At 38.9% G+C, this 24,589-nt stretch overlaps 1 protein-coding gene across 5 annotated transcripts in view; it reads right to left on the reverse strand.

Annotated features, from left to right (window-relative positions):
- Positions 1-24,589, reverse strand: part of CEP126 (centrosomal protein 126) — an 81,661-nt gene that overhangs the window by 969 nt on the left and 56,103 nt on the right. For 2 of the 5 annotated variants that reach the window (XM_080642320.1, XM_080642324.1), the window contains 4 exons: positions 17,148-17,260; positions 14,262-14,337; positions 10,147-10,356; positions 4,533-4,597 (listed from right to left, as the gene is read on the reverse strand). In XM_080642320.1, the coding sequence (XP_080498446.1) occupies positions 4,533-4,597; positions 10,147-10,356; positions 14,262-14,337; positions 17,148-17,260 (464 nt within the window). Of the gene's footprint in view, positions 1-4,532; positions 4,598-10,146; positions 10,357-14,261; positions 14,338-17,147; positions 17,261-24,589 lie in introns of those variants that run through there. The other 3 variants (XM_080642321.1, XM_080642322.1, XM_080642323.1) reach the window with 3 other exon arrangements.

A 24,589-nucleotide genomic window follows, 5' to 3' on the forward strand; every position in this document is an offset into this window, starting at 1 on the left:
GAGACCAACATGATAACTTAAAAAAAAAAAATCATGCTGCTATGGTTGCCAAAAGGACAGGACAAAGTAATTTTGGACAGGACAAAGCTTGGGCTGAATAAGCTTTTCTAGAAGGGATGACACTAAAGTCAATTCTCAAAGAGTAAGAGAAAGGCTTTTACGAGAGCAATCCCTGTGAGGCAGTGGGAACAGCATGGGCCCTGGAAGCGTGCAGAGAGTTCTGGGATCAGCCTTTACTCAGGAGTGTGCAAGTTATGAGCTGAGAAGCAAATGGAGGTGAGAGTGGCAAGGTCTTGAATGCAGTTCTCCAGAGTTTTGTCTTTTTGGTAATGGGTAACCACTGAGGTTAGGTTTTAAGCAGGAGAGTAATATGTTCATGTTTTAAAAATAATTATTCTGGTAGTAATTGGGTGTAAGATGTACTGGAGAGAGCAAACCTGGAGGCTGTTGAAATGGTCCAGATGAGACATGATGAATTCTTAAACTAAGATACTATCAGTAAGAGTGGGGAGGAGTGAATGGATTTGAGATGCACTTAGTGTTATTAGAAGATTTACTGTCTAGTTCTAGGGCTATGAGAGAATGAGAAGCTTGGATGAGATTTCTAATTTTTATCTGGGAAATTTGGTGGATGATGGTGTCATTAATTGAAATAAGAAATAAAATAGATTCAGAGACATAGAAGCATGGAACAGACTGATGAATTTTGGAGGGAAGCCAAAGGTGGGTGTGGAGAGATTAACGGGGAATTTATACGCATATATGCACACAGCCCATGGACACAGACAATAGTGTGTTGAAGGCCTGGGAGGGACAGGTGCAGGTGGAGGGGGTCAATGGAAAAAAAAAGGGAGGGGACATCTATAATAGTTTCAACTATAAAGATAAATAAATAATTATAAAAAGTAGAACATAGTTTGGGGGTGGGGAGGCAGTGAGGGGAAAGTGTAAATCCTGGCTCTGCCATTGAACAGCTCTAAGATTTGAGGACATTATTTGATGTCCCTAGTTTAGAAGATTAAACAACAGAATATGTGTGACAACATTTGGCACAGTACTTTTCTTTTTTAAATATGTTTTTATTGATTTCAGAGAAAGGAAGGAAGAGGGAAGAGAGATAGAAATATCAATGATGAGAGAGGATCATCGACTGGCTGCCTCCTACACACCCCCTATTGGGGATCGAGCCCGCAACCTGGGCATTTGCCCTGATCGGGAATTGAACTGTGATCTTTTGGTTCATGGGTTGATGCTCAACCACTGAGCCACACCAACCAGGCAGCACAGTGCTTCTCTGTGGTAGGAATCTAGTACTTTTCTGTGGTAGGAATTCTTGCTAAGCTGAGAAATTCAGTTCCTGAATTAACTACACAATACATTGTAAATTGTAAAGCTAGACATCCTATATAATAAAAGCCTAATATGCTAAGTGTCCAACCATTCGTTCAACCATTTGACCAGTTGCTATGACACGCACTGACCACCAGAGGGCAGATGCTTAGCTTGCTGCTGGGGTCTGGCCAGTCGGGACTGGGTGAGATGGGCCGGACATGCCCTGGAGCCCTCTTGTGGTCCCTCCCCAGCCCTGATGGTGCACCAGTGGGGTCCCTCAGCCGGGCCTGTACCCTCTTGCAATCTGGGACCACTCAAGGGATGTTAGAGAGCTGGTTTTGGCCCAATTCCCGCAGGGCAGGCTGAGGGACCCCACCAGTGCACGAATCCATGCACTGGGCCTCTAGTATATTATATGACACATGTTAGAATTTAAAAACAAAATATTTCTAAGTTCATATGAGTATGAAAACATTGGAGCTGGATGTAAAAGAAAATAAAAACGTTAATAAATAACTTACCTGCAACATCTCCAAAACAACAAATACTCCCAAATAGATATTTCTGCTATTGTATTGAGAGATGGAAATCTTTTTCTAAGAAACATCACTATTGAAAAACTAGGCTAAACCACAATTGTCCTGTTTTGGTGATCTCTTGTGTCATACATACAGAAAGTTTAAAATTAAAATTATATATTGCCTTTTGAGAACTTACATATTAAATAATTTTACTTATTGAAATGCAATGGGATCCAGGAACAAATTTTGAGAGCTTTTAAAAGACAAAAGTATATCTAAAGCCCATTTACTTTATTTCCAGAGGGGGTACCAAGTACCAATGTATCTGTACCTTAAATATAACTCAAAAAGTTTGGACATATGTTTTCTGAACTTAAAGTAAATTACAAGCAGCTAAACAGAAGAATTGAAGGCAAGATAGAGGTACAGGTAATCTCAGGTGACAAAAGAAAACAAAAAAGCTATAAAAATATAAACTTTGAAACTATATATTCATCATAAACGTTAACCTGAGTCTAATAGTGAGAAAAAAATCAGACAAATCCAGATGATGGGGTATTCAACAAGACAACTGGTTTGGACTCTAGTCTACAAAAGTATCACTGTGCATGAAAGATGAAAAAGACTTTTCTAGGTTAAGAGACATGACAATCAAATGCAATGTAAAATCTGGGATGGATCCCGAGTTAGAGAAGTAAAATAGCCACAGAAGCCATTACTTTTCTGACAACTAAGGAGCTTTAAATATGGAGTGTGTATCAGATAATACTGTGTCAATATTAAATTTATTGGGTGTGATGATGGTATTGTGATTATGTATTTAGAGGCAAGTATCATTAGGTCTGTAATTTACTTTCAAACAGTTCATTATGTTTGTGTAAGTGTGTATGTATCTCCTGTTGTATTCTATTTTATTCTATTCTTTTCTTTTCTATTCTTCCACCCATCCATCATCCATCCATCAGATAAAGCAAGTGTGGCAAAATATCGACAATAACCAAATAAAAATATCACAGAAAAAGGGCAAGCAAGAATAAAATGTTAAAATCCCCCTGCAGAATATGGCAATGAATTTTGATGGCAGAGGGGGACAGGGTAATTTTAATGTTGGCTGTTTAAACAAGCACTTAATAATTCTGTGATTTTATACTATTTTCCCTGAAAATAAATGGAAGGTTTCTGACTTATGTTAGTGATGTCAGAATAAGGAAGACTAACATGTTTGGAGATAAAGAGACCAAATAAAGCTAATGGTTACCACATGTCATAAAGAATGAAAAAAGATATAAAATAAAAATTATTTCAAGTCTACTCCTGGTCCCTAATCCTCACCATTAACTTTTCAGTTGTCAGATACTCTAGCAATATAATAACATAGTACATCAATGTGTTCAGTAGAGTAATTTGCTGATTAGGTAACTTTCTCTTCCTATTGAGTATTTATAATTCATGATCAGTTAGTCGTCTGTGGTTAGTACACTGTTTTCAAGCTGAGCTGAGGTGTATAGGAGAGTGATCTCAGTCACTGCAGGTCTTACTCTCAGAGTGAGGTAAGAACCATAAATGTACTAATATACTGAACATTGTCACAGTTAAAATTCAGACACAGAAAAACTATCACTGCAAAAATTACTTAAAATTGCTGAATTGATAGAAATGAAAATTTGGTCAAAAAATCCAAATTAGCATGTAAAAAGTAACCATGAAAAATAATATATCAGGAGTCAAAGTAACCATTGCCAAATGAGTTGTGTCTAAAAATTACAGCATCATAAATGCCACACCAGAAAGACCATTTCTAAGAAATATGTGTCCAGTGGTTAAAAGAGCTTCAGGAGGCAGGGGCAGTCTTTTTCTACTTCCTATTACTCACCACTGCACTCAGAGCATGCAGAAATCTGAAACGCAGGTAAGAAATGTATAACTTCGTGTAAAAGTAAGAAATGAAGTATACTGCATAATCTTATTTTTTCCTGTCAAGATTTCAGAATTGAGGGTACATAACGGAAAAACAATTGAACAAACATGCAATTAATTCTCTAACAAAACATTTCTTTGTTGAAGACCTAAATTGAGGATGTGCCTTTTATAAACCTGAATGTCTCCTATTACTTCTAGGCAGACATGACTTCTTCCTCCTGTGATTCCCTAAGACTATGCAGCAGTCTTAGCTTACCTTGTATTATTTCCCTGGATATACTGTCCATGTGTGTCTTTCTCCTTTAGACTGAAAATTCCTGAATCGCTGTTTTTCATCTATATATGTATCTTTACCAGGATCCAATGCCAAGGCAAAAACAAAATTCAAAGCAGTAGGGTCTAGTTTTGAACTCTGAAGACATGGAAAGGATATGGGCAATGATGGGATCATTGCCAATGAAATTTCTTAACAATTTTCCAATTAGGGTACATATCTAAAATTATTTGAAAACTAGCACACTGATACCTGTTTCTGTTCTCATGACTGATGAAACACTCTGGATGTAAAAATATTTACATTTTTTTTTTAAATGAGAGGGTATTTGCTTGATTCTAAGAGAACGTCTTATAATTGAAAGTTGATTGAGGAGAAAAACTCCCTAAAAACTAATCTCAAAAATTAATATCAATATAGGATTCTTATATATACAATCATGAAGTTTCCTAAAAAACAAACAAACACCTTCTTAAAATACTTACCAGAAATGGCATTATTTGTAAGGTATTTTTAATGGATGGATTTTTGCAAATGGTTGCTTGTACATCTGAAATAATTATAATAATACAAAATATAATTGCTATGTTTATTGAAAGAGAAGAATGACTAAATCAAATACTAAATTCTGATGTAACAAAATATTCAACATTGAGTAAGAGATTTTTTTCTATTATTCCCAGAAGTAGTCTTTAGACTTATATTAGAGTAGGGAATAGAACTTGATTAAAAATAATACATAAAACTTACGTTGATAAAATAGAATTTCTAGTATTTTGACTATTCTATAACAATCTTTATTCAAATGCTAGGTTTTCTTCATTTTTTTCCTTTTATTATTTAAAAAAAAACACACCAAAGAAATGAATTTCATTCTTGGAACATCTTAGGAAAGAGATGTTTATTTAGCTATAGAGGCACAAAAAAGTTTAACTCTTGCCTTTTCAATATTTAGGCCTTTGTCTATACAATAGCAAGGGTCTGGGCAAAAGAAAGAAAATTTCAGGCAGAATCTTTTGCAGGAAGCATTTAAATATATGGAAATATATAATAGGAAAAAACCCCTACATAAAAATTGACTTGAGCATTTTTTACCCTTTCCTGCATAATTTTGCATTTTAAACTTACAGCTTTAGTTCTATATTGCTTTTGTGTTGTAGCACCAATTTATTAATACATTTTAAAGATTTAATTTTAGAATTAACAGAGTATATAGTACATGTACATTTTAATGAATAATATAGCTAATGTCTGTGTAACCACCTAGATTAATAAAATTTAACAATATCCCTTCTATAGTGCCCTGTGGATTGCACTCCTTTCCCTTACTCACACAGAGGTAACCTAGTACTCTGACTTCCTTTATAGTTTTAACACATATATATATACATCCCCCAAAGAATACTGTTCAGTTTTGCCTGTTTCTGAACTTCATGTAAATTAAATTGGACTGTCTTTATTTTCCTGTGATTTTCCTCAAAATTATATATTACCTAGATCAGGGGTGGGCAAACTTTTTGACTCGAGGGCCACAATGGGTTCTTAAACTGGACCGGAGGGCTGGGACAAGAGCATGGATGGAGTGTTTGTGTGAACTAATATAAATTCAAAGTAAAGGAGCGGAGGGGAGAGCAAGAGAACCAGATAGAACAGCCGGATCCGGCCCGCGGGCCGTAGTTTGCCCACGGCTGAGTCTTAGATTCATCTATGATGATATTTGTAGATGTAGTTTGTTCATTTTCCTTGCTGACTGGTATTCCCAGAACATTTAAAATTTTCAAAGTTTGGCTTTGATGGTCTCTATATACTTAACAAGTCTCCTGATGTACATGTGCAAGGTTTTCTGTAGAAGTGAAATTGCTGGTTGTAGGGTATGTTCACGTTCAGTTTATTAAGTGGTGGCAAAACATTTCCCAAACAGGTTGCCCCAGTTTACACTTAAACCAGCATATATGTGAGCTCCAATTGCTTGCATCTTTACCAACACTTAGCGTTGCCAGGCTTTTAAGTTTAGCTCTTTCTGATGAGGATATATCTCATTGTTTTAATTTGCATTTCCCTATTTCTAATGAAGGTAAATATCTATCAATGTTTATTGTCATTTGCATTTCCTTTGTTGTGAAATTCCTCTTCAAGTCTTTTTCTCTTATTTAAAAAACATTTTTTATGGATTTCAGAGAGGAAGGGAGAGGGAGAGAGAGATAGAAACAATGATGAAGAAGACTCATTGATCCGCTGCCGCATGTACACCCCCCACTGGGGACTGAGCCCACAACCCGGGCATGTGTTCTGACTGGGACTGGAACTATGATCTCCTGGTTCAGAGATCGATGCTCAACCACTGAGCCATGTTGGCCAGGCTCTCCTATTTTTTTGAGTTGTCTTTTATTCTTATTGATTTATACTTCTTTACATATTTTGAATGAGTCCTTTATCCTATGTGTTATAGTTTGTCTTTATTTGTGAACTGTCTTTACATTCTTTTAATGACATTTGATATGAACAGAAGTTTGTGATTTAAATATAATCAAATTTATTTTCTCCTCTATGGATTATGTTCCTTTTGCTCTGTTTAAAAATTATTCCTTACCCCAAAGCTAGAAAATACTTACTTATATTATCCCCTAAAAGCTTTATATATTTTCTTTTACATTTAATCTTGGAACTTATTTTTATGTATGATATTTGGTAGGGGTTCAATTTAATTTTCTATTTTGTATCCAATTATTTTGATATGGAGAGACAAACAGCTTGTCTCAAAATGACCCCATAAGTTCTTCATAGCTAGGATCCAAAAACAGGATCCATGTGAGAGGGGCTGTGCCTAAATTCAACTTCCTATGAAATCAGTAGCTCCTTCTCCTAGCAAAAAACCCCCAAAAAACACAAAACAAAACAAACAAAAAAAAGCAAAAATAAAAAAAGCTGCAATTTCTCACATTGGGATTCCAATGACATGCTTGTTAGACTAATTTCATTGTTCCACTGCTGTTAGATCATCTGCTCTTGTTCACCCCTTAGTTTTCTTTCTGGGTGTTTCAGTTTGGAAAATTTCTATTGCTTTTCTTCAAATTCATTGATTCTTTCCTCAGCTGCGTTGAGTCTATTGATTAGCCCATAGAAAACATTTTTAACTTCTGTTACAGTTTTTATTTATCACTTTCCTATTTAACTCTTTCTTCTAGTTTTCATCTCTCTGCTGAAATTTTCCATCTGTTCATGCATGTTGTCTATCTGTCCCATTACTGTCCACTTTTTCCACTATAACCTGTTATTAGTCATAGTTATTTAAAACTAGTATCCCTGTGCATGAATCTGTGCGCCAGTAGCTCTGTGTGGGGCCTAGCCGCTCAGCGCCTGCTGCCCAGAGGCTCTCCATGGCCCAGAGGCCCATCCATGGTAGGGTGTGGAATGCTTGCCTCGTCACCATGACGATGAGGCAAGCATTCCGCCAGGCTGCTCACGCTGCCTGCTCTCAGTGGCCGCCCCCCAGGAACTGGGGGGCTCTGGTGGGGCTGAGAGAACTGGGCGCCACCATCTTGTGGCTATGGGTGCCACTATCTTTGTGACAGAGTGATGGTTAATTTGCATGTTACCCTTTTATTAGATAGGATTATCTGATAGTTTTAACTTCTGGGTCATCTCTGTGTCATAATCTGTTGACTGCTCGGTCCCTTGACAGTGTGTGTATGTGTTTTTCCTGCTTGTTTTTCTTTTTTTTTTTGGTATGTCTCATAATTTTTTATTAAATGCTGGACCTCATGTTTGGAATAGTGGATACTCAGGTAAATAGTTTTTACCTGAGTAAAAACTGGACATGGGCATGCATCTTCTGCTAGGTAATCGTGTATATGTGTGTAGTTAATCACCTTAGGAATTGAGGTGTCTGCACAATATAAGGAGGTTTTCTCTGTGCTCTGTGCTCTGTGCCTCTTTCTCAGAAGACTTGCTGCCTCTATTCTAGTATCCTTGGCCTTTATTCTGTAGGAAAGAAGGTTCTGTATTGGGTTTCATGCCTTTTCTACATCAATGGCTGCTCCTCTCTTCCAGGCTGCACCACTGAGGAAGGATTTCTCTAAACTCCTGCTCTGACCCCTCATTTTCTCATGAATACACCATATAGGCTCATGGAAAAAAAATCTATAAATGAGTGTAAACTCTGTGTCTGTGACTCCCAGGGATTTTATATTCTCACAATAGTTCACGCTTATCCTTTTGTAATTTGTTAAAAGTCTAAGCAGAATTCCTAATGTCTCCTATACTCTGCCACAGGTGAGCTAATAGTCATGTGCTGTGTGTGTCTCTTTGGAAATTCCTGTCTTTCCTTGATGCCAGGCTACCTGTTTATGCTGTGACTCCCTCCCTCCCTCCCTCCCTCCCTCCCTCCCTCCCTCCCTCCTTCCCTCCCTCCCTCCCTCCCTCCCTCCCTCCCAATTAAAAATGTCTTTTTTTTTTTTTATTGATTTCAGAGAAGGGAGAGGGAGAGAGATATAAACATCATTGATGAGAGAGAATCTTTGATTGGCTGCCTCCTGCACGCCCCAAACTGGGGATCAAGCCCGCAACCCAGGCATCTGCCCTGACTGGTTTGGAATAGAACCATGACCTCCTGGTTCATAGTCGACACTAAACCACTGAGCCATGCCAGCTGGACTGTGACTTCAATATTCTAATGCATTTAAAATAAGCTATACTGTTGTTGTTTATTTGCTTTTTCTTAGTCTTAGGGTGGGACTGACACATTATAGTTACATTTTAAGCAGAAGTGGAATACACACATAATACATACATGTACATTTTTATATATGCCTTATGTAGGAATGTATGTGTATATATTATATTGGATTTTTTTCCCCAGTGTTTCTCAACCATAGATGATTTTTGCTACCCAGGGAACATTTGTCAGGAGACACTTTTCATGACTGGTGGTACTATATAGCATTCAGTGTGTAGAGAGGTCAGACATGTGGCTAAACATCTGACAATACACAGGACAGCTCCTACAACAAAGAATTATCTTGCCCAAAATGGCAGTAGTGCCAAGGTTGAGAGACCATGCTAAATACACTTACACATAAAATACTGTTATTATTGCTCATGTCTAAATATTTTGTAATTTCCACCCAGCCAGTGTGGCTCAGTGGATGAGCACAGAGATATGAACCAGGAGGTCATGTTTGAATTCCCAGTCAGGGCACATGTCTGGATTGAGGGCTCAATCCCCAATAGGTGGCGTGCAAGAGGCAGCCAATCAATGATTCTCTCTCATCATTGATGTTTCTATCTCTCCCTCTCCCTTCCTCTCTGAAATCAATAAAACTATATTTTAAAAAACATAAATATTTTGTAATTTCCATTATGGTAGTTTTTTCAGAACCATGGTTTATTTACAAATGTGTTTCTTAATGGTTATCATTTTGTTATTCATGTTTAATTAAATTGGTGTCAGAGGATGTGCATAACTTCAATCCTTTGAAATGTGTGAAGGCCTATTTTATGTTATAATATATGGTCCATTATTATAAATATTCTATATGTATTTTGATCAAGTTTGTTAATCATGTTTGATTCTTATATATCTATTTGATATTTTTTGTCTATATTAATTACTAACAATGTGAAAAAAATCTCTCACCATGGCTAAAAAATATTTTATATATTTTGAGGCTATGTTCTTAAATGCATACAAAGTGAAAATATGTATATATTTCTCCGGAACTACAACTTGTGACCATCACAAAGTTATTTTTTATGTGTACAGCCATGCTTTCTGCTTTATAGTCAAATTTGTCTGATAATAATACATTTAAACCAGTTTCCTTTGGTTAGAATTTGCTTGTTAGAATTTATTTTCCATCTTTTTTATTTTAAGCTTTTCCATATCCTTATGTTTTAAATACCTTATTTATAAACAGGATATGAGTATGATGTAATAGTATGGCATATTCAAATATATTTTTAATTGTTATTTACTTGATTTAAGAGGTGATAATCTGGATACATTTTGTATTTTTAATTCTTAAGCTAAATTAAATTTTAAATTAAAATAGTAAGTAGAAAATATAACCCTTCTTACAAAAGGTGTTCTTCCACACTTACAGAATAACCTTTCATTGAGACGATTAAGGGACTGCAGGATCTTCTGCTCTTCAGCTGATAGTGCACAGATGTCCAATTGCTGGGTCTTATTTAAAGCCAGATTTTGTTTCTGTAGCTGCTTGTTACTCATGACAGACAGAATGTCATCCTCAGCCACTGAAGATTTCACTAGGTTTTCAGCCATCAAAAACTCAGAAGTACTGTCTGAAACTAAAGAAACTTAACATTAACTACTCTTTGATCCCTATTTGTCTTTAGGATCAGCACTTATACATACTTAACTGACATGTCTATATCTATTTTTTTCACTAACAGGAACCCAGTGAATCTTCTGGTCCTTTGCATTTTGTTTATCAGAACCCTCTATACCTAGCATTTCCCCATCCCTAACTAACTAACTAAAAAAAAGATATCCAAATGATGGCATTGAGGACATAACAATGCCTATAAAGTGTTACCTAGAGTAAAGAAAAAATACATTCTGTTAAAATTATTTTGTGTATTTTTGTCATTCATTGGTAGTACAAAGAGGAAATAAAGTAGACTGTCTTTGCAATAGCAATTAAGATGAGTTATAAATAAAAAAGTAAGAGAAAATAAACTTAAAAAGATTAGAAATGAGATAATCAGCTGAACAGGACAACCTAGAAAGAGATCAAATTAGTTATAAGAACTTAACACTTGATCAAAGATGAGATAAAAGAAAGATGACACAATAACTTTGTTGTTTAAAAAGAATCAACTTGGAGTTTCATTTCACATCATCCACTTAAACAAATTCCAAAGAAATTAAAGAATTAAATTTAATCTAAAGGAAAAGAAACATGTCTAAATTTCTATATTGAAAAGGTTTTTTGAGCTAAAAAATAATGGAGAAATCACTGAAAACATGTTTATTTAAGGCCAGTCTTCCCTAATTTTACAGCCCACTTTAAATTTTTGAAGGGCAAGACTTTTGTATGTTTTGTTCATTATTGTATATCCAATATTTAGCTGCAGCAGGAAATTGGCTTTCATAATCATTTATTGCATGAAAAAAATAAAAATAAGACCTCTATATGTAATAATAAAACATAAGTGCAGGAGAAACCAAGATGGCGGCATAAGGTATACACCTGTATGTGCTGCCTCTCACAACCACACCAAAACTACAACTAAAAGACAAAAAGACTATGACCCAAAACCACAGGAAAGCTGGTGGAGTAGAAGTTCTACAACTAGAAGGAAAGAAAGAAGCTTATTGAGACTGTGTAGGAGGTGCAGAGGCGTGGAAAAGCAGAGGTATGCAGGCGTGCACGAATCGGGCTGGTGACTGGGTGTGCTGTTTTTTCCAATTGGAAGGGAGATACAAGCTCCCAACTCCTCTGAACTCCAGTTTCCAGCGAGACTCTGGGGACCCAGACTCATATGGGGAGAAACTGGACTGTCTCGCATCAGGTCGGAAAGTGAGGGTGGCTTTCTTGCAGAGGTGCGCTTAGGAATCGTTCACTGTGCTAGGACATGGGACACAGGACACGGGACATGGGACGAAGGACACGGGATGCGGGATGCAGAAACGCGGAGATGCAGAGACAGCTGACTGGCAGCCATTGCTGTTTGCCACACCCTAGTGATTCCCTGAGACCCTGCCCCACCCAATTTACAAACCTGCCCGAGCTGTGTGCAGCAGCTTTTGCATATGAATGGCCTGCCCTTTCTCAGCTTAACCTAACAAATTGTAGCTGGGTCAGACAGCTCCAAAACTTCCAAACCCCAAGCAAAGAGGAGAAATCTGCAGATCTCCCTATAGCTCCTGCTGGGTGGTCTCCGAAAGTAGCTAACTTGCACCTCCTTGGAGATCCAGGAACCAGTTTACCTAGAGGTCAGTGTGAGATGACACCAGATTTCAACTCCTTACATACATAAGTGACACACTCAAGAGGCCGACTCAGTGAGCACCAAAGCCCCACTGAAGCAAGTCCTGCCCCATGAGGGTGTCTCCAGCACAGCAGTTCTTCCATTATAGACACAGTGGGTCCTCACAGCCAATTGGCCTGGAGGTCAATTCCTCCCAGTGTACCAACAGCAATCAAGGCTTAACAACAACAAGACTGTGCACCCAGCCCACAAAGGGGTGCACCAAGAGTGTCCACTTCAGGTGATTGGGGAGGCTGAGCCACGGGGTCCTATAGGCCACCTACCACACAAAGCCACTCCATCAACACAGGGAAGCAGCCAAAATGCGGAGATGAAGAAACATGTCACGAATGAAAGAAATGGAGGAAAGCAAACTACTGGATATAGAGTTCAAAACCACAGTTATAAGGTTACTCAAGAATCTTCTAGAAACTGCTGAGAAACTTAGTGAGACTTCTGAGGAACTTAGTGAGACCTTCAAGGATCTTAATGAGAATGCCAAAAAAATGGAAAAGGACCAGTCAGAAATTAAGCATACACTGTCTGAAATAAAGAATAATATACAAAAATCCAACAGTAGACTAGAGGACCCCAAGAATCAAACCAAAGATAGCAAAAGACACCCAACCAGAAAAACAAACAAAAAAAAGAATCCAAAAATATGAAGATAGTGTAAGGAGCCTCTGGGACAACTTCAAGTGTACCAACATCCGAATTATGGGGGTGCCAGAAGAAGAGAGAGAGCAAAATATTGAAAACCTATTAGAAGAAATAATGACAGAAAACTTTCCCTACCTGGTGAAAGAAATAAACTTACAAGTCCAGGAAGCACAGAGAACCCCAAACAAAAGGAATCCAAAGAGGACCACACCAAGATACATCATAATTAAAATGCCAAGGGCAAAAGACAAAGAGAGAATCTTGAAAACAGCAAGAGAAAAACAGTTAGTTACCTACAAGGGAGTACCCATACGACTGTCAGCTGATTTCTCAATAGAAACTATGCAGGCCAGAAGGGAGTGGCAAGAAATATTCAAAGTGATGAACAGCAAGAACCTACAACCAAGATTACTCTACCCAGCAAAGCTATCATTTAGAATTGAAGGTCAGATAAAGAGCTTCACAGATAAGAAAAAGCTAAAGGAGTTCATCACCACCAAACCAGGATTATATGAAATGCTGAAGGGTATTCTTTAAGAAGAGGAAGAAGAAGAAAAAGGTAAAGATAAAAATTATGAACAACAAAGTGACAAATACATATCTATCAACAAGTGAATCTAAAAATCAAGTGAATAAAAAATCTGATAAACAGAATAAATTGGTGAATATAATAGAATCAGGGGCATAGAAAGGGAATGGACTGACAATTCTCAGGGGAAAGGGGGCGTGAGGGGTGCGGGAAGAGATTGGACAAAAATCTTACATCTATGGTAAGGGCATGGGGTGGGGGGTGGGGAATCAGGTGGAGGGGAGCTATGGGGGGAAAAAAGAGGAACATCTGTAATAATCTGAACAATAAAGATTTATTAAAAAAATGTAAGTGCAATAAAATACAAATAATACAGTAGTAAAAATATTTGCCATCAATATAAGGATTCCTTGATATTTAAAGAATTTATAAAAGTTGGTAAGAAAATACGAAAACTCCAATATCTACAGGGAAAAAGAATATAAAGAAACAATTCACCCAAAATAAATATACGTACAAAAACAATTAAGTATATTAATAAACAATGTACAAATCAAAACCAACTAAATACCATATCTTTTCCTGTGATATAAGCAAATAATATAAGTGATATATCTGAAGTTAGTACATACCCCAAAATTGAATAATAATATACTCAGGAAAATACTTTAGTAATACATATGAAAAGCCATAACATACTTATATGCTTTAATCCAGAATTTATTTAATACAAACCTTTATTCAATAAATATTTATTAGGTGCCAATTACATGCCAATTACTATAATTTTAATTCTGAGAATCTAACTTATGAAAAGAACTGAAAAGTCAGGAAAAGGCTTATGTAGAAAGATGATTGGTACATTACAACTTAGAATAAAGAAAAACTGGCAACAATCTAAATAAGCAGGGGGAGGAGAATTAAGTCCCAAGTGGTTCTTGAACACTCACATAGTATGTTAGTATTTGGGAAAATACATATAAGAAAATAAATCCCCTGGTCAGGGGAAAATGTTTAAGCTAAAACATACCTTCTTCAATATTAGAAGTATCCCTTGTAGCTTCTTTTGGCTCACTTGAACTTAGTTGGATCCTTTGTCCAAAATTCTATAAAAATAGAATATTAAATCAACATAATTCTGTATTTAAATTTCGTGATATATACATTGACTTTAAAAAAAGTATTATTTGCTGTATATATTTTCAGTTATCACTATTCATGTAAATTGTATATATTTTCTTTTTTTTAAAATATATTTTATTGATATTTTACAGAGAGGAAGGGAGAGGGATAGAGAGCTAGAAACATCGATGAGAGAGAAACATCGATCAGCTGCCTCCTGCACACCCACTACTGGGGATGTGCCCGCAACCAAAGTACATGCCCTTGACTGGAATCGAACCCGGGACCCTTCAGTCCGCAGGCCGACGCTCTATCCACTGAGCCAAACCGGTTTCGGCAATTGTATATATTTTCTTAATTTTCTTAAAGTATTAATTGAGAATTACTGAGATAAGACCTTTCTATAGTATCTAAATATTTCTAAAAATGTTTAATTTCAATTTTGAAAACTTTTCAGGTTGCAGTGTTGTCTTGGATATTTGGAAGAAAGAAGTAATTTGGGTGGTAATCAAAAATGCTAATTAAAGAAAAGTTAAAAACTACCTTAATGTTTATAATCTACTTGATTTATCATAGTACAGGTGAATCACTACTACCAGCCTAAAGCCTTGCATTATGGCTAATGACAAGGATAGGTTAAGTATTTTAGATGACAAAACTTAAAGCGGAAAGAGCTGCATAGAACCGGGAAATGGGAAATCTCAGAGCACTGGATGTCAGTACACCCATTTAACACTCTCAGGAATACCCACTCTCCTTCCCTGGATATGCTCTACTTTGCTTCTTTACTCCTATTCTGTTCCACTTTAAGAAATAACTTTTTCACTGATAAAACTGCCTGGCTATAACCATACTTCACCTTTGATCATTCTGTTCTGAAGAGTAGCCGATGCAGGTTTCTGCAACAGCCCTCCTTCAGGAGCTCTCATAGCCTAGCCTCATTTTCATTACAGACTTGAGACACCCTGGACTGAGACCCTGGCACAAAGTGGTAATTGTGCTTTTTCTATCTTTCACTGATCTTTTAGATTCTTCACACACAAGTGGTGGGCTGGGAAAAATCAGAGATGACAAAATACATTTCCTAACACAAGGTGACAGGGGCCAGTGCTATAGTAACTAAACCCCACAGTTCCAAGTAAAAACAAAATACAACACCACCCCCACTCCCACAAAACCCCAAATCAAAGCAAAACAATAAAATTGAAAAATTAAATTTCAAACTTGATTTTGACTCAGGAATACGAACCTATATTCTAAAGCTAACTTCAGAACATGTGTAAAGTGGGTGTGTGAGTGAAAGTGGAAGTAAGGCTTCTGGAAAGAAGGACAAAAATAGAATTCTAAACACTAATATAAAATGTAAAGGAGGAAGACAGAAGAACAGCATAAAACCAGAAAAATAAAGATGAATTTAGAGAGGGCACAAATAACAGCCATTTAAAATTTAGTTTGTGTTATTTTTTAATAACAACTATATTTAAATTTAAACTATATTAATAAAAATAAAGAAAAAAGAAAAATTTTGTTTAGTTTATAGATTTTGAGATGTTTGATGTGAATAACATGGAAGTTAAAAAAGGATTTAATATTTATAAACATGAAATTAGGTTTATAGTAAGTACTATGTTTGCTATTAAACAGTAAGAATATATTGGTAATAGGACAACTTAATTTACTTAAATAAATGATTTTTTTGCTGATAAGATATATCATGGTTGATTGTTCTCCATATTAATAAATTTGTTCACATAAAAATCAATAGTTTCTACAACATAAAATAATAGAATCCTCAACCTATAACTTGAAATATAAATTCTTCATAAGGCACTATTCCAGTTTTATTAAAAAACATTAGAAGTGATATTTACAGTGGAAACTCCAAGTAAAATGCTATTCACTCACATATCTAGAATTTTTAATATTTTATATTCAATCCTTGGATCAAGTTAGACCCCTAGAAAATGTCATATCTAGGTCACATTTACATAGCTCTCATAGAATTATCTTCACTAATTTTAAAATTAATAGTATTGTGCTTTTGACTTTTATTGAAGATGTCTGTTTCAAACAGCCATATGAAACTTTCTATTCATTTGTTATTGATTGTTAATAGGGATATGTCCATTATGAACTTCAAGGTCCACTATAGAAGATCCTCAACGGTAAATGTCTTTTAAATAGTATAACTCAAACAAATTCATTATCAATATCTGCTGAGACCTGTATAACATCCTATTTTTCTTTTTACCATGTCTTCCAGGAAGCTCAGACCCAAATAGGATATTTAAACACAGGGAACTATATTAGTCTTTATGATTAGCATACTAGTACTTGCTTCCTCTACCCATGCATCTAATTTCGTAATGTATATTTAAATAACTTTGCTGTGAATAACCTCAGTTTTCCCCCAGAGTTGACCACATCTATAATAATAAAAGTATAATATGCTAATTAGACCTGACGTCCTTCCAGACAACTGGGGCTGCGAGGAAAGCCCAGGTCCTGGGTGCCAGAGGAAAGCTGATGTCGACAGCCGGGGGAAGGAAGGCCTACTCTTTTACGAATTTCATGCTTTGGGCCTCTAGTAGCAAATAATTGTAGTATAGCAAGCTCCTAGCATATAGATTCCAAGGTTGCTTGACAATGACTTTGGGTACACTTATAATTCTGTTGTGGGTATACTATAATTCTGTTGTGGGGCACAGCAAGAGCAGAGTGCTTGAACAGAACAGTCTGTTTTCCAAGCAATTTTCCACCATTCAATAGAGATTTTTACTAATAATGTACTTACATTCATTTGCTCACTGCACTTCTGTCCTACAGATCCAGGGTTTTGTTTTCTCTGCTCTAAAAGATTTCTTTGTTTATTTTCAACAATTCGTTTTCTTCTCATAATAGTAGAATCTTAAATAAATGCCAGCACAATATCAAATTTATATGAGTAAGTAGTATATCCACCACAAACTTCTAAATTACCTTCAAACATCACAGAAAACTCTGTTTCATTCAATCAGCAAACTTATATTGTTTTACCTACTATTCTCTAACATGGCACAGTTACAATGATGAATTAAACAAAATCTCTGCTGGGTTCTGGCTGAGTAGCTCAGTTGCTTACAGCGTCATCCCTATACGCCAAGGTTGTGGATTCATCCCAGTCAGGACACATACAGGATGCAACCAATGAATGCATCAACAAATCACTCCCTCCCTTTCCTTTTCCCTCTCTCCCCCTCTTCTCTTCCCTCTCTCGCTCTCCTTCCTCTCTCTCTCTCTCAACTCAATAAATTAAAAAGATTATATAAAAAAGAATCAACCAATGAATGAAAAAACAGTGGAACAACAAACTGATGTTTTTTCCTCTCCCTTCCTCTTTAAAAAATTAATTTAAAAACTAAATAATAACCTCTGCTTTTGAGGTGTTTACATTTTAGAGCAGTGACTTCCAAAGTGTGGTACATCACCAAAATCAATCACTGTTGTGCATGAAGAACATATTAGAATTCTACTTTATATTAATGACCTAAAAGTAATATTAAATTTTATATTATGGTAATACAGTTGACCCTTGACACAGGGTGGGGGCTTTTAGTGGCACTGACCACCCATGCAGTGGAAAATCCTGTATAATTTAAGTTGGCCCTGGGCACACTTGGATTTCCAAATGTGGATGGGAAATTTGTATATGGTTAGCATTATCACCCAGTTTGCAAGGTAAATGGTCACATATTGCACACAGAAACAAAGTTATCTTGGAGCAAGAGATTCTAAGTGTGTGAAGTTGGCAGTTTTATTTATATATGTGCTTTTGCATTCTTCAATGTACTAAATTTTATATGTGCTTTAGTTAAGTAGATTATGGGTATCTCGTATTATCTGAATGAGTCCTCACAAAATGAGAAAGACGCTAACAAGACTTTTGTAGAGTTTCCATTACATGTGTAATGTTTTATTATTTAAAGTGAGTGGTGGGTATATGAGTATATTATTTTTCTATGCTTTTGTATAACATTAAAATATAAATTTGCCCTAGATGGTTTGGCTCAGTGGATAGAGCAGCCATGGGCAAACTACGGCCCGCGGGCCGGATCCGGCTGTTCTATCCGGTTCTCTTGCTCTCCCCTCCGCTCCTTTACTTTGAATTTATATTAGTTCACACAAACACTCCATCCATGCTTTTGTTCCAGCCCTCTGGTCCAGTTTAAGAACCCATTGTGGCCCTCGAGTCAAAAAGTTTGCCCACCCCTGGGATAGAGTGTTGGCCTATGAACTAAAGGGTCCCAGGTTTGCTTCTAAGCAAGAGTACGTGTCTGGGTTGTGGGCTCAATCCCCAGTGGGGGGCGTGCAGGAGGCAGCTGATCCATGATTCTCTCTCATCATTGATGTTTCTATCTCTCTCTCCCTCTCCCTTCCTCTCTGAAATCAATAAAAATGTATTTAAAAATATAAATTGCAAAATCAGAGATCAAAAGTAATACAAATAATGCAAGCATTGGCGAATAAGAAAGGCACAACTAACACATCTCTTATTCTCACTGTAAACTCTTTGCCACATAATGATAATGACAGTATAATTATGTTTGTAACAAAGTTAGGATCACAAATAAAAATTTATAAAAAAATAATAATAAACTTCACCCTAAATACATATTGTACCTGGAGGTATTAGCTAATGATGGCATATGAAGTGGAGTCATCTATATTGATAAGACATTTGATAAAGATTAAAAGAAAACAGATATTTGAAACTAAGTATCCAGAGGATTATTAATAATACTAGAGGCCCAGTGCATGAAATTTGTGCACGGAGGGGGGAATTCCCTCAACTCAGCCTGTACCCTCTCCAATTGGGGACCCCTTGCGGGATGTCCGACTGCCATTTTAGGCCTGATCCTGGGGATTGGGCCTAAACCGGCAGTCAGACATCCCTCTCACAATCTGGGACCACTGGCTCCTAACTGCACACCTGCCTGCCTGATTGCCCCTAACTGCTTTTGCCTGCCAGCCTGATCACCCCTAACTGCCCTCTCCTGCAGGCCTGATGTTGCCCCCAACTGCCCTCCTCTGCTGGCCAATTTGGTTCTCATTGTTCGGTTCCTATGCCAGTCAGCGTCAGAAGCTCCGCCTCCTAGGCAGCCATTGGTTCCCCACAGCACCCACCTTTGGTTCTCATTGGTCAGTTCCTATGCCAGTCAGCATCAGAAGCTCTGCCTCCTAGGCAGCCATTGGCTCCCCACAGCACCCACCTTTGGTTCTCATTGGTCAGTTCCTATGCTAGTCAGCGTCAGAAGCTCCACCTCCTAGGCAGCCATTGGTTCCCCACAGCACCCACCTTTGGTTCTCATTGTTCAGTTCCTATGCCAGTCAGCATCAAAAGCTCTGCCTCCTAGACAGCCATTGGCTCCCCACAGCACCCAGATTTGGTTCTCATTGGTTGGTTTCAATGCCAGTCAGTGTCAAAAGCTCCACCTCCTAGGCAGCCATTGGTTCCCCACAGCACCCACCTTTGGTTCTGATTGGTTGGTTCCTATGCCAGTCAGCATCTCCAGGCCTATCTCTGGGCCTGATCAAAGAGGCGGGGCTTAACAGCAGCCCCCTTGGAGGCTGGGAGAGAAAGAAAAGCCTGGCTGCTGGCAAAGATCAGAAAGAAAGACAGAGAGAAAGAGAGAGGTAAGTACACTGATCAACAGCTTCCACTGAAGCTGCAGATCAGACCCTGACTTGACTCACTTTCTGGGTCTCAGCCACCTGAGCAGTCAGTGTTGGGTCGCCAGGCTGCAGCTGGGAAACGCAACGCAACTTCTGGATGGTCTGGGTTTGGTCGCAGGCTCCGCAGCTTCCCAAGCCCCAGGTTTTAGGCTTGGGAAGCGCCTTCCCCCCCGCCCCCCCGCACCTCCGATCACAGCCTTGGCCCCTCGGATGGCCGGCTGGGAGTGACCTGGTGCCGAGGAGGTTCCCAGGACCCAGGTATGTATGCAAATTAACCGCCATCTTTGTTGGATTAATTTGCATACTCACGCTGATTGGCTGTGGGTGTAGCAGAGGTATGGTCAATTTACATGTTTCTCTATTATTAGGTAAGATATGATAGAAAAAAGTATTTTATATATCAGAAATGAAAGAGGTGAAGTAACAACCGACCCCACAGATGTACACAGGATTATAAAAAAATACTATGAAAACTTTACTCCAACAAACTGGACAACCTAGACAAAATGGACATATTCCTAGAAAAATACAATCTTCCAAAATTCAATAAGGAAGAATAAAAAACCTGAATAGGCCGATAACTACCGATGAAACTGAAGCAGTAATCAAAAAACTTCCAGCAAACAAAAGCCCTGGTCCAGACAGCTTCACAGGGGAGTTTTATCAAACATTCAAAAAGAACTAAAACCTATCCTCCTCAGACTATTCCAAAAAATTCAAGAGAAAGGCATATTTCTAAGCTCTTTCTACAAAGCCAGCATTACCCTAATCCCAAAACAAGAGAAAGACACTACAAAGAAAGAGAATTACAGGCTAATATCCCTCATGAATATGGATGCTAAAAATCCTCAACAAAGTTCTAGTGAATTGGATCCAGCATTACATTAGAAAGATCATACACCATGACCAAGTGGGATTTATTCCAGGGATGCAAGGCTGGTACAATATCCGCAAATCAATAAACATGATACATCACTTAAACAAATTGAGATACAAAAATCACATAATCATGTCAATTGATACAAAAAGCATTTGACAAAATCCAACACCCTTTTTCTGATAAAAACTCTCAGCAAAGTGGGAATAGAGGGATCATACCTTCATAATAAAAGCCTTATATGACAAACTTAGAGCCAACATCATACTCAATGGGCAAAACCTAAAACCATTTTCCCTAAGAACAGGAACAAGACAGGGATGCCGACTTTCACCACTCCTGTTCGACATAGTACTGGAAGTGCTAGCCATAGCAATCAGACAAGAAGAAAAAATAAAAGGCATCCAAATTGGAAAAGAAGAAGTAAAACTGTCATTATTCACAGATGACATGATATTGTACATAGAAGACTGTTAAGACTCCATCAAAAAACTATTAGGAGAAACCAAGATGGTGGCATAGGTAAGCACCTAAACTGCTGCCTCGCACAACAATTTCAAAACTACAACTAAAAGACAAAACGGACATCATCCAGAACCACAGGAAGGCTGGCTGAGTGGAAATTCTACAACTAGAAGGAAAGAGGAAAGCTAAAGGAGAATCAGAGAAGCGGCAAAGGAGGGCTGAGGTATGGAGACACGCGCAGAGAGGAAGGGCGACTGAGTGCCTGGCTGACTTTCTCTGGTGGGAAGGGGAAGGAAGCCCCCGACTGCACTGAACCCCAGTTCCGACTGCACTGAACCCTAGTTCTCGGTGAAACCCTGTGGACCCAGGTTCATACAGGGGGAGTCTGGACTGTCAGGTAGAGGGAAAGGCACACAGAGATCAGAGATTCGGAGACCCGGGGCAGCCACAGCGGGTCTGGAGGCGCACGCGCAGGCGAGTGCTCGCAGAGAAAGCTGAATGTGGATGTTGCCACAGGCATTCCCTAGTGGAAGGGAGTTGGAAGCTCCTGACTGCACTGAACCCTAGTTCCGACTGCACTGAACCCCAGTTCCGGGCAAGCCCCTGGGGACCCATGCTCTTACAGGGGGAATCTGGACTGTCAGGTGGAAACTCAGGGGAGTCACAGAAGGCAGAGGTCTGGAGGTGCGTGCACAAGGGCAGGGCTGACGGGAAGCCAAGACTGTCTGCTCCGCCCTGAGACTCTGCCCCATCTAAGCTGAGCACAGAGGCTTTTGCAGTTTTGCAAGTCTAATCCTATAAGGCTGTCTCCAGCACCGAAATTCTCCCAGTGTAGACACAGCTGATCCTCACAGCCAACTGGCCTGGAGGTCTATTCCTCCCAGTGATACCAACAACAATCAAGACTTAACTACAACAAGGCTGAGCACACAGTCCACAAAGGGGTGCACCAAGAGTGTCCACCTCAGGTTAACTGGGGAGGCCGACCCACTGGGCCATATAGGAAACTTAGCACACAAAGCTACCCTACCAACTCAGGGAAGCAGAAAAAATGCAGAGGCAAAGAAACAGATCACAAATGAAAGAAATGGAGGAAAGCAAATGACTGGATATAGAATGCAAAACCACGGTTATAAGGCTTTTCAAGAATATCCTAGAAAAGGCCAATAAATTTAGCGAGACCCTCGAAGATATGAAAAAGGACTAACTAGAAATTAAACATACACTGACTGAAATAAAAAATATTATACAGAGAGCCAACAGCAGACTAGAGGAATGCAAGAATCAAGTCAAAGATTTGAAATACAAAGAAGCAAAAAACACTCAACCGGAAAATCAAAAAGAAAAAAAGAATCCAAAAAGTTGAAGATAGTGTAAGAAGCCTCTGGGACAACTTCAAGTGTACCAACATCCGAATTATGGGGGTGCCAGAAGAAGACAGAGAGCAAGATACTGAAAACCTATTTGAAGAAATAATGACAGAAAACTTCCCCTACCTGGTGAAAGAAACAGACTTACAAGTCTAGGAAGCGCACAGAAACCCAAACAAAGAATCCAAAGAGGACCACACCAAGACACATCATAATTAAAATGCCAAGGGCAAAAGACAAAGAGAGAATATTAAAAGCAGCAAGAGAAAAACAGTTAATTACCTACAAGGGAGCACCCATACGACTGTCAACTTATTTCTCAACAGAAACTATGCAGGCCAGACGGGAGTGGCAAGAAATATTGAAAGTGATGAACAGCAAGAACCTACAACCAAGATTACTCTACCCAGCAAAGTTATCATTCAGAATGGAAGGTCAGATAAAGAGCTTCACAGATAAGAAAAAGCTAAAGGAGTTCATCACCGCCAAACCAGTATTATATGAAATGCTGAAAGGTATTATTTAAGAAGAGGAAGAAGAAGAAAAAAGTAAAGATAAAAATTATGAACAACAAATACATATCTATCAACAAGTGAACCTAAAAATCAAGTGAATTAAAAATCTGAGGAACAAAATAAACTGGTGAATATAATAGAATTAGGGGCATAGAAAGGGAGTGGACTGACAATTCTCAGGGGGGAAAGGGGTGTGGGGGGTGCGGGAAGAGACTGGACAAAAAGCGTACACCAATGGATGAGGACAGTGGGGGGGAGGTAAGGGCAGAGGGTGGGGTGGGAACTGGGTGGAGGGGAGCTATGGGGAAAAAAAGGAGAAACAATTGTAATAATCTGAACAATAAAGATTTAATAAATTAAAAAAAACTATTAGATTTAATAAGTCAATTTGGCAATGTAGCAGGATACAAAATTAATAACCAGAAATCTATGGCTTTTTTATATACCAACTAGAGGCCTAGTGCATGAAATTTGTGCACAGAGGGGGGTGGATTCCTCAGCCCGGCCTGCACCCTCTCCAATCTAGGACCCCTTGGGGGTTGTCCAACTGCTGGTTTAGGCCTGATTCCTAAACCGGCAGTCGGACATCTCTCTCACAATCCGGGACCACTGGCTCCTAACTGCTCACCTGCCTGCCTGCCTAATTGCTCCTAACAGCCCCCTGCTTCTGCCAGCCTGATCACCCCTAACTGCCTCTGCCTGCTGGCCTGATTGTCCCCATCTGCCCCCCCCCTGCTGGCCTGGTCTCCTCCAACTGCCCCCCCCCCATTGGCCTGGTCGCCCTTTACTGCCCCCTGTGCTGGCCTGGTCACCCCCAACTGCTCCCCCTGTCGGCCTGGTCATCCCTTTCTGCCCCTCAGCTGGCCTGGTTGCCCCCAACTGACCACCCCTGCTGGCTTGGTAGCCCCTAATTACCCTCCCCCGCCAGCCTAGTCGCCCCTTACTGCCCCCCTGCTGCCCTGGTCGCCTCCAAGTGCCCCTCCCCACCAGCCTGGTTGCCCCCAATTCCCCCCTCTGCCAGCCTGGTCGCCCCTAATTGCCCCCCCTGCTGGTCTGGTCGCCCCCAACTGGCCCCCTCTGCCGGCCTGGTTGCCCCACGCAGCCTACTGTTCAGTCATTTGGTCGTCTCTCACTAACCCCCTGCCGGTGTGGTCACCCCATACAGCCTGCTGTTCAGTCGTTTGGTCATTCCTCACTAACCCCCCTGCCGGCCTTGTCACCCCACACAGCCTGCTGTTTGGTTGTCTGTCTTGTTGTTTTGGTTGTGATGGCCCCTGGCCTTTTATATATTAGGATA

The sequence above is a fragment of the Plecotus auritus genome, assembly GCF_963455305.1.
Source record: "Plecotus auritus genome assembly, chromosome: 9".
In the NCBI taxonomy this organism is placed as follows: Eukaryota; Metazoa; Chordata; class Mammalia; order Chiroptera; family Vespertilionidae; genus Plecotus; species Plecotus auritus.